This window comes from Neolamprologus multifasciatus, chromosome 1 (genome assembly GCF_963576455.1).
Source record: "Neolamprologus multifasciatus chromosome 1, fNeoMul1.2, whole genome shotgun sequence".
NCBI classification, from domain to species: Eukaryota; Metazoa; Chordata; class Actinopteri; order Cichliformes; family Cichlidae; genus Neolamprologus; species Neolamprologus multifasciatus.
Window position 1 is genome coordinate 13,293,509 of NC_140439.1, and position 11,495 is coordinate 13,305,003.

Here is an 11,495-nt window from a genome sequence, read left to right on the forward strand (position 1 = left end):
CCTGCTTTACAGGTGAAAATAGAGCAACAGGACCGCTAGTCTTTGATGTTATTTATTTTCTGCTGTGTTTTACTTGCATCTATTTGAAAGAGTGAGTGTAAACACACAAAAAAAATATTTTATGTGCTGGAATGTGCAGAAAATAAGTTTAAACAAATTTCTTCCAGTCAGAGAATGTTGCATATAATTACATTTTTGCTTGATGCATAAAGTTAAAAGGTTAAAACTAATGAAACAAGTTTTAAAAAGAGACTTTTCCATTTGATTACATTTTGTATGATGGATTATGCAGAAAAAGTAGAATTGGGCTGAAAGATCTATCGCTTTATCACCTATTCAGGTTGTAAATCGTGTTTTTAAAAAGTAACTAAGTAATTAATTACTTTTGAAAATAAGTAATCAGTAAAGTAACGGGATTACTTTTGGGGGGAAGTAATCGGTAATTAGTTAATTACCGATTACCAATAATAACTATCATCCCATGCAAATGTGTGCGTCTTGAAAGCAAATGTTGGAGTGTAATTGTACAAATTATTTAAAAATTACCTATTACTTTTTTCAAGTAACTTGACCAACACTGCTGATAAATTCCAAATTTGCCAAAATTACTAAAATATTGATATGTTAATATGAGAATTCTTTAACATAAATATCTGCTATGGGAGGACAGTATATTTCACGAAACTGCTCAAGCCCTAGCTGTTGGGATTTTGGAGGATTGCAGGAGAGCAGGTTTGAAGCAATGACTGTGGCTTCTAAGTTTATGACCTATACTGTAGCCAGATGGCAGGGGGCGATAGAAACGGTTTAAAGAGGTTAAAAAACCGCGCCCCGTGTGCCCGCAGTGGGCAAATACCTGCGCCTAGGTACACAACCGTTGCGGCATAAGGCTGAAAAATGATTAGTCATCCCTCCGCCCAAAACACAAACATACACACGCCTCCGCCCCTGGCTTGTTATAGTAGGCTGCAATCTGAGCAGGTGAAGTTCCAGAAAAAAACTAGCTCCTGTCCGGCAGGTGAGTGTAACTACAAGATAACAAGCTTGTGTGAGCTGGATATAGCCTCTAAAAAGAAGTAGACGGCTAGTGTTTCTACACAGAGTGAGAACGGGCTTCTTCTTTACCGTGGTATGCTTTTTTTCTGTAAACGTCATTCTCGAGTCGCATTTAAACATTGTCGAAAGGGTTTTTCATGGCAGGTAATGCAGTGCGCCTTTATTTCCTAGAAAATGACGCAGTGTGGTTAAAGTTGTTCACTAAACAGAAAAGAAGGGACTGCTGGTCACGTGATCACCAGACCAGACTGCAAATCGGCTTCAACGCTATATCATCAACGGACATCGTTTCAGGAAGTGATCACACAATAGAGCCGGGAGCGAAAAGAGACGGCGTAGGCCTAACAAGGTCTGAAGAAGTATTAAATGAATACAATGAAAGTTACAGGACCGAGCCGACAGCGAGAACTGATGATCAGCTGACCGATCAGCTGATCACTGCCGTCAGACTCTATGAGCTTTTCGCAGTGGCGCCAGATCAGCTGAGATCCTCCAGTTCGCCCAATCAAGTGTTTAGAAATCGGGGAATGAAATAGGGGCTATTTTGTCATATCTTGGTATTTTACAGTATTTTATTTCAGAATAGTCGCCTACAGCAGAGTTGAGGTTTTTTCTTTAGGATAAAATAATTAATAAAAATTAATTTTAAAAAAGTGTTTTTACTTTGAGACTTCTAAGTCATTTGAGACACTACAGTCAATAAATACAGATTTTTTTTTTAGAAAAGAGAGGTGAACTGAAACTTACACTGGTGCATTTTAAGAGTAAGGAAGTGCTTTAATAGATAAAGATGGAGAGTTGAAATCTGAGTAATAGATATAAAATGAAAGTTATTCACAAAAGTTATTACAAGTAGCAAATCAACAAATAAAAAAGGCATGTCACGGGTAAAATAAAGATTTTCTTCTTATTATTATCCTTTTTTTTTTTTTTTAGTGAATGCTGAGGTATGTTGTGTATTGTTTTATATCATTGTTTTGAATGTTTATGTATATGTTGTATACGTTGTAGTGACTACCGAAATCTTCCCCAGAACGATGAATGTGAGGAGAGTGCAAAAGACAGTTCTGAGTGTGGAACAGCAAGAGGGGCTCGGCGCTCAGGTCCGCAGGAGCATTGGGAGAAAGGAGGTACGCTCTTCAGCTGTCATGCTACTTGCTGAAAATGCACTCAACAGCACTCCTCAAACATATGCTGCATATTTTATTTCCAGCTGAGGAACCTGGATCCTTTTTTGATGCTGGATGAGTTTAGAGTGAGCAAGCCAGCGGGATTTCCAGACCATCCTCACAGAGGATTTGAGACGGTGAGGCTGTGTGAGTGTGTGACCAAAGATTAACAAGTTCCAGATTCTCAAGTTTGGGAATTTGCTGCTCTTCCTTCCTGCTTTTGGTCTTTCCGTTGGGGGGAAAAAGCAATCAGTTTTGTATTTTTCCTTTAGAAAATTATGAGAATTCTTTCCGTGTTTTACAACACTTAATAGACAAAAAAAGAAAAGATTTCAAATTTACATTTTTAAAATCAAAATCTGCAACACTGCAACAGGTTGCAAAGGAGGGTGAAAGTACTGCAGTTGTCAGCCTTTCAACTAAACGTTGTCACACAGTTTAACTAGTACATCACCAGCGGGTGAAATTCCTCCTTTCGTCACTAGATGGTGACATCAGGACAAGGGCCAGGAGATAAACGTACCACATTCATTTATACAAGCATTATTTCAGGTTGATTGACCTTTTTAAAACATAGATAAAGTCCAAGGTAGAAGAAACACTAATATTTCATGCCACTGTAAAGTTTGCATAAACTCACCTTTTACCCAGAATGCTTTGCAAGGAAACGTGCAAAGAATTAAATGAAGAAAAAAAAATCCCCTATTTTGAAATGACCAAATGCCCCAGCTATTAGTGGAGCAGCTTTACTTTTGTGGGAGAGGTTATTTTAAAATAAATGCCAAATATCTGTGCATATTTTTACTGAATTTGTGATCCAATAAAAGCTTGAAGCTTCTAAATGTGATTTTTTTTTAAAGCAAATTATTTTTTAAAAGGTGATGTTGTCTTCACCTTTTGCATTTTACTCATTAATCGTTTTATGGATCACACAAATTAAATATGAAGTAGCCAAAGCTCTTTCTAGAATGGACATCACAATTTACACAAAACATCAGCAAAGCTGCTACCATAGCTATGAATCAATGAAGTGTGGCAGGCTTGACTTGTGTCTTCATAGTCTTGAAAACCCAGACGTTGTCCTTAGATTGCCGGACTTCCCCCAACTTTATTTGATTTGGCAGATGCGACTTAAATCTCCTGGTGTGGGTGGACAGGACTAGGCTTCACTCCCAGCATGCCTTTCAGCAGGTGTGTTTGTACACACTTACATGACTTTTGAAATCACACAGCTGTGGAGACAGATCGCATGCAGTTCACTGCGGGAGCCCAAGCGTTCCTCTCTTACACAGATGTTCACCTTTGAGCTTTTGGCCTTACTGTCAGTACTTCTCTTCCTGTCTACTCTGACCACTCTGAAAAAAAAAATCCATATTTTTAAAAGTTCCTGCTTAAAAATAAGTGAAAACAAGCCTTTTTGTGTTAATGAAGCAAATAAATCAATGGTAGAGTTAATGAAAAAATGTTTATGTTTTATAAAGGATTTTGCCAAAAACCTGTTTAGTAAAGGTGCCATAAAAGGGAAAAACTCTAATCATGCCTTTTTTAAATTTTAACTGTGACTAAATACTGATAGTGGGTGATTATGCTGTTTATATGTGTCTTTCAGGTAACATATCTTTTAGAGGGGAGCATAGCTCATGAAGACTTTTGCGGCCATTCAGGACGACTGAAATCTGGAGATCTGCAAGTATGACTTTCTACAAGGGGACTTCTAATAATTTTTCCTATGTATACAGTATACTGTTAAAATGGTGGATGCTCATATTAAACAAGGTTAAAGTTTCAAATAAGGAGTTCTGCACTGGCAGGAGTATTCCCTCTGAGCTAAAACCTCAGACCTTGTTCAACAAATCATACACTGTACATAAAAGATGGAAAGAGCCATCATGATGTCACCCTTTAATTTGTATGCCGCGTTTTTGTAACTCGACTTCGACTAGAAAGTTAGCCAGAGTTCATAAGTTACCAGCTAAGCTTGGCTAGCAAGGTACCTCCATATATGACATACCAGCTAATTAGTGCAACAGTCAAAGAAAATGCTAAAATTCAGATGATTCAACTAAAATGTTCCACCAATGCCAAACATGGTACATTTCAGCCATTTGAATGAGCAATGCCGAAGTTTTAAGAGACAACTAAGACTTTAGCTGACTCCATTTGGTAACTTCAATATTTTGATCACAATTTAAACAAGAGTGTGAAAAAATCAACACTCTATAGTTGTCTTAAAAAGGGAAATTAGTTTTAGAGACCAAACCCAAACTTGGATATAGCCCTTATAAATCTGAAGATTTTATGGATTCATTCACTCTTCAAGACAGCCTCAAGTGGTCATTCAGGTAGCTGTTCTTTTTTTTTCACTTCCACAGTGGCTTAATTTTTCAGTCCCAGAGGCTGCCAGTTGGCACTGATATGTGGATTTTGAACCAAGCTGTTCCCAGTATATCCAGTGTTTACGCTAAGCCACTATTGACTATAGCCTCATATTTGGATTCAGTAAGGCTTCAACAGTAGAACAAGACTTAAGTTTATGAGAGCATATGAATCCCCACAAAACTCATTACATATGCATTACAATGTTGTGCACTCACACTAATTGGATATTGTGCCCTCTGGGATGTTTCCTCTGTTTTAAAGTAGTAAAGCAATATTCACACAAACACAGCCCACTGACTCAGCTTCAGTGTGCAGCAGAGGTTCAGTCAGTTCAGCTGGATTTGTTCTAACCCACCCCGTGCACCCTCAGTTGGCTCTTGTGGGAGCTGCAAATGCTCAAACAGACGCCTGCCTGTCCTAACTGAAAATCTAGACGATGTAGATGAAAGAAGGTTTTCATTAGAGGAAGAGGTGAAGAAGCGATCAGCAAAGAAAATGTTTGAGAATGTTCTTGGGTTAAGTTCAGATATGATGGAGCGTCGTAATGATTTTAGATGGTGACTCATTTTTTAAATCCAAACCAGAAGCTTTGTTCTAAGTTACAGATATTTCATGCCTATTTAATGATAACAGGTATTTCGAAATTATTTTCAAATTTTATTCTCTGGGATTTCCTAAGGGTTTGTACTAATTTTCTGCTACATTTATACATCTTTAATTTTCCAGTTTACATCAAGTAACTGATGAATAAAAACCTGCATGATGAACACTCTTAGATAAATGATAAGTGGGCAGATATAGTTAAACAAGGTTGGGAGCTCAAATTTCAAAGACTATCAGTGGTTCTAGTTGCTTCTAGGCTGTGCTGTGTGTGGGGTTTTTTTTTTTGGTTTTTTTTAGGTGGCTGTCAAACAGTATTACAGGACACCCGCCTGGAAGAGCCCAATAAATATAGTTGCACTTAGTTTAAGTTATATTTCATTATTTGTGTACATACACACTCAATGGAAGTGTTTGCTTGCCTGCCTTCTATCTCTTCTATCTAAAAAACACACATTGGCATACTGGTGACACCAGACCAAAAATGAGGGGATCACCAAGGTTTCAACACATCCTCTCAGGGAGATTCATGTCTGTACAAAATTTCAACATCCACTGTCAGCTTTTCAAAGCTGTTTTTTCCAAAGTGATGAACCAGTCGCTGATCACCACCATCCACACGTGTTAGGCCCTACACCAAACCATTGCAATGCAAATAGTATGCAGCCCACCTCTAATCCAAACACAAAATTCAAACAGACAATAATAAACTGTAATTTTTTTTCATTAGTCCTATCATACACATGCTTGCACATCATTTGTGACTGTCTTTTGTACATGTGAATTATTTCTCCTTGTCCACCAGTGGATGACTGCAGGACGGGGGGTGGTCCATGCTGAGATGCCCATGTCAGAGGAGCCGGTAGTGGGCTTACAGTTGTGGGTTAACCTGTCAAGGCAAGAAAAGATGGTGGAACCTGCATACCAGGAGCTTAAAGGCTCAGATATCCCCAAACCCAGCCAGGGAGGAGTTGCAGTCACTGTGATATCTGGAGAAGCTTTAGGAGCAAAGGTGTGTGCATTTGTGTTTGTTTTTATAATTCATCTACAGGGATCTGATATCACTAAAACCTTTGTCCTACCAAGTCTATCAGACTAGCACTCTAAAACTGGGCATGGTGTTTAGTTTCCTGTTAGCTGCTGATCTCATGATGATTGCTCATTTGCTGGATGCTTGAGGCAAAAATGAAAAACCTACAAACAGTATGTGGGTGTGTGTGCATCTAGGATAGGGGAAGGAGCCCGTTACTGCACTGTTTGACCAGAGTGAGTGTCTGAAAAGAGGAAACTACAAATAAGAAGCAGATTGTTCGGCGCTGTGAGGGTTGACTTGTTAGTTAGTTGTGGTTTGCCTTTGTGCTTGTTCTAATACTTTTGTGAACATCGGTGGAAGTTGATGTGGAGGTTGTTTAAGGAAGTGGGCACTATTGACACATTTTAGGTTAAATGTAAGACTGAAAGTGAAGGAAACTGATGCAACTTGTTGTTTGAAGTATGTGTTTGTCTTCATCCATGTATGTGGACTCTAATATACCGACAATCAGAATGTTTTATTAATACCAGAAGACATGTTGTCAGTGTTCCTCACGACAGTAAGAAAAGTAACTAAACAAACTAAATTAAATAATACAATATATTACACACTTGTACAGTGAGGGATTGTATAGTGAGAAATGATCAAAGTTCCCAAGTCCATAGTAAAAGGACTTGGAAACAGTTTGCTGCTTGTGATATACTTGTATGTGTGTGTGTGTGTGTGTGTGTGTGTGTGTGTGTGTGTGTGTGTGTGTGTGTGTGTGTAATGAACAAGGTTACTGTTGTGTGCTGTGTAAAAAGAACAGTTCAAAGAAAGCATTAAAAGCCTCAAATGACACCAACATTACATTTATTGGTTAAGCTCATCACTTTGGTCTCCTGCCATCATATCTATTTTTTAAACCGGCAAGTTAGTTTAAATTTAATTGTGCCCAGTTTTATTCCCACACTTTGTAAATGTTTTCACAAAACACTTTTAATTGCTGTTTACAGTACAGTCTTCTTGGGACAGCAAACATGTCACAATACACATCTGGAACAAAAATAAAGAGACCAAAGTGGAAAAAATGTAGCCTATGACTGTTACTGAGTCCCTCAAAGTAAGACATAAGTAAACCAAGTACTACATGAATGTGATGACATTCACATTTGAAGCAGACTTTTTTCCTTATCTTAATGCATTTATGTCAAAGCACTAATCATGTGTCTGAACTATAGACTAACATAATTATTACAGTGGAATTGTTTTTCTGGTTAACTGACCAGTATTTGCTTGCTTTTGGCAATATTCTTGGTCTCTACTAACGTCTGAGGGAAATGCGTGAATCTTATATCCTCACATGCTTCACCAGCTATTTGTTAAAAACGTCTGCTTGCTGTTTGATGTTGAGCAGGAGGCGTAGCGCTCTTTTCTGTTGAAAACAACGGCCTGTTACAGATAACAACAATGGAGAAAGAGAATATGCAGCAGTTAGCTATGCAGCTGATAAACTGTAATACAAAACTCATAAAAACTGTGAAATCCAAAACTGTGTTTTCAGTCATGTGCTGTAAGAAATTATATTTGCGAGTATTGCACCGGTACGTGTTACACAGGTGTCTGGTGGAGTGCGATGTGGAGTCAGCTATGGTAAATTAAGACTAGTAGTAGTTAACAATTACTCAAATATACTCAAATATTTTATATCTTCAAACAGAAGAATAATTCTGTAACTCTCCTTGTTGCTGTCTTGCTCGCTCTTGTTTTCTTTTTCTGTTTCCTTTTGCTTTTGTTTAGTCCAAGATCTACACGAGAACTCCGACGTTATACCTGGACTTCAAATTGCAGGCAGGGGCCACGCATGTGCAGCCTGTCCCTCAAGGTAGGAAAAATTAGAAACTAGTTTCTCTAACATGAGTTGATAATAATAAAATTCTTAATCATGTCTTTGATGATGGTTACATAAACATCTTGTGGTCACTCTGGGACTGACGCCGTCTGTTACTGAACTATTGGTTCTCCAGTGTTGTTGCCAGGAGGGGACTGTGTTCTCCACAGGTTGTGTTGAATATTGGCATATTTGTAAAAGAGACAGAACAATGACTAATGCTTCTGGATATAAGAAGTGTTTCAACCTACTTTTTTCTAAAGCAACAGAAAAACAAACTCAAAGCAAATGTTTGGCTTTTAAAATAAGACTTTTTAGAATAAAAATGAGGTTGAATCCATGATTAATAAAGCCTCTTGTTTCTATCCATGTTGGATTGCATAAGAAAGGATAAATGTTACTGGTGATGACTGTGACTGCGAAATATAAATTATTCTCTTAGTTAGTTACTTTGAGACTTGGTATTCTATAATCTTCAAATTTTCATATGTTCCTTTTTCCAATAAATGAATAAATAAAAATCCTAGATCACAGCACAAAATGTAAATAGCAAAATGCATCTGCAAATAATTCTAAGGCTTTATTTCATTAAAACATAAATGACCTGTCAAATGTTAAAACTGAGAAGTTGTGAATTAAAATTATTTCTGATGCCTACAAATGTCCAAAAACACAATAAATTCAGCTGGAGGTGAACTGTCTTTTAAAACGATTGACCTATTTTGTTATTACGCCTGTACTTAAGATATGATGTTTCTGCGCTTGACAGGTTGGACCACGTTCATCTACACACTATCAGGATCCACTCATGTTGGTAAGTTTCTTCTTTATTTGACTAATTATTACTTTCCTAATACCTATTTTATTGTTTCTTATTGTTTAACAGCTCAGATTAATGTAAGGAGATTGGTTGTGCTCCACCTGAATTCTTCTGAAAGTTGATCTGGTCATTTTTGTGTGAGCTTGCCGGCAGGCAGACAGCCTTTCGAGGGTAGTGCTCTGTTTGGATTTGTGCACTGGTTTCCCTCCTTGCTCCTCCTGGGGCCTTATCAACGTTACAAAAATGTGTGTGATCTCAGTCCAGCTGCGTCTTCCTTTCAGCTTGATGGATATCGACTGTCACTCAGCTATGATCTCTTTAGACTAGATCACTGCAGATGATCCAGCATCTGTGGAAATATAATAGTGCACCTTTGTGTAAAATACCACCATCTCACTGCTTGGCTTCTTATCAGTGAGCTTATGTTCATGTTATAATTCAGTATGCTGCGTCAGTGTTCCTGTTTGGTCTGTGAACTAGATTGTTTCATGCTTATTGAACAGCATGGTGTGATCAGGGAATTCCCCTCACATGCGAACAAGCTCTCTCAGAGAATGAACTCATTTTCAGAGGCTTTGTTAGTTTGTTGAAACCTGTTGTGTTCTGTCAGAATTTCCCTTTTAATATCCTTCATTATGATTCAGTTGCTCCATTGTTACACTGCAGGGTCTCTCAGACTGGCTGTAATTTCGAGCAGATGTTTGATGACACGAGAGGATGAAAATGACTGCTAAGATTAAAGAAGTTGTCTGTGAAGGTTCTCAGTCATCCAGGTCATCGTAGCCAAAGGAGCTTACAAAGAAAAGCGTCTGGACTTCTTTAAGTTGCTTGAAGACGTTTCACCTCTCATCCGAGAGGCTTCTTCAGTTCTAAGGACAAATGGTGGGGAGTCCCAGATTTAAACCTAGTGGGAGTATCCCCCCAAAGAGGGACAAAAGGACCCCCTGATGATCCTCTAATCGCCTGAGCCAAGGTGTGAAACTGGGTGTGGGTCCCAATCAGCCAGGGTTTTGGGTGAGCTCATTGTGAAACCTGGCCCCACCTTATCATGCAAATTCCTGAGGTCAGATGGCCCAGGATGTGAGTGGGCGTTAAGTAAAGAAGTTATTTGATTTTAAAGTCTCTAACTCTACAGGCAGTCCTCCCAAATCAGCACCAGCTGGCTTTGATGAATGAATCCAACACAAGTGGGATTGGCTGTGTTTCTCAGCATTTAGTGTTGGTGTTGCGAACAAACTGCTCAAGCAGGTTGAAAGTGTAAATGGCTGAAACGTGGAGGTGGCAAATTTACTCTTTGTTGCTAATGATGCTTATTTCGACTCACAAGCCACAAACTTAATCACTTATATTTGTATTTTGTGTTGCTCTGTACATGATTTATGACGAAGTACAATTCTATGGATGAAATGTGTACTCAGTTTCATTCGTCATAAGAAAAAATGGGCAAATGTGACAAAATGCTGGGAAACTGTCACATTTAGAAATATAAATGAAGAATTTAACAAATATTATTATTATCATTATCAATATGTCAAACTTATAATATGTTTGAGATAATTTATGGCATCTTAAAACAAGTATGAATAACTTTACTCAAAGCAAAAAAATATATAAACAGATGTCAGTATAAAACGTGAGATCTACGCAGCTGAACTTGTGCTTTGCTTTTACTCGCTCACAAATATCATGCCTGGAATATTGGACTTCCCTTTCTTTTCAAGGCCCAGATGAGGAGCAGCAGCAGGTGGAGCCTCATCACACTGTGGTGTTTGGGGATGGAGACTGTGTCAAATTTGAAAACAAGGTTAGAAAAATGTCTTTCACCAGTAGTATGCTATGGGAATTTTCCAGCTCATGTCATCTAGTGGTGATTTTTCTGCCTTTGTGAGGTGTTTTTAGTGTGAACTGTCAAGATGCAAGATGCTGAACCCTAGATCTTTCCTCATGCAGTGTGATTGGTAGAAAGCACTTAAAGCTTTAGAATAAAGTGCCTTGTAAATGAGACTTGTAGTAAAAGTGCTATTTAAGCACCAGTACATTTACCAAATGGTGAACATGTCTTTAGTCCCTATCTCTAAGCGGGGAGCTACTGACTTTGAATTGTTCATGAAAAACATTAGTCTGTCCACTTTAAATTCAAACAAATATTATTCTTGTGTTTTTTTCCTTAGGGCTCCGAGGTTTCCCATTTTGTGCTGATCGCTGGACAACCAATCAACGAGCCTGTGGTACAACACGGTAAGTCATTGGTGTCCTTTCCTCCATGCCGGCACAAGGTCACTGACAGACAAAAAAAGATGCTCTGTGCTTTTAGGGTATAGTTGATGTAACACAGCTTTGATGTAACACTCGTGTTGTGTCTGCTGTTCAGGTCCATTTGTCATGACCACAGAGGACGAGATCAGAGAAGCTTTCAGAGACTACCAGAATGGCAGAAATGGCTTTGAGAGGGCTCCAAACTGGAGATCCAAGATCAGGGATTCTGTTTGACCACCATATTCTGACACTCTTTTACCCCTCAGAAAACATTTGTTACTACAGAAAAAACATAAGGTGGTTTTAGTTTGG

General features: G+C 38.4%; 1 protein-coding gene across 2 annotated transcripts; it reads left to right on the forward strand.

The window, feature by feature from the left end:
• Window positions 1-835: 835 nt before the first annotated feature.
• Window positions 836-11,480, forward strand: pir (pirin). 2 transcript variants are annotated; one of them, XM_085167569.1, is made up of 10 exons: window positions 836-1,018; window positions 2,068-2,186; window positions 2,270-2,362; window positions 3,835-3,915; window positions 6,010-6,216; window positions 8,017-8,101; window positions 8,877-8,921; window positions 10,649-10,731; window positions 11,099-11,165; window positions 11,299-11,480. In XM_085167569.1, the coding sequence occupies exons 1-10, from the start codon at window positions 898-900 to the stop codon at window positions 11,415-11,417; spliced, it is 1,020 nt and encodes a 339-aa protein (XP_085023695.1). In that variant the 5' UTR covers window positions 836-897; the 3' UTR covers window positions 11,418-11,480. The 2 variants fall into 2 exon arrangements, with proteins under 2 accessions (XP_085023695.1, XP_085023705.1); XM_085167579.1 differs by having other exon boundaries at window positions 906-1,018; window positions 2,090-2,186.
• The last annotated feature ends 15 nt before the right edge of the window (window positions 11,481-11,495 follow it).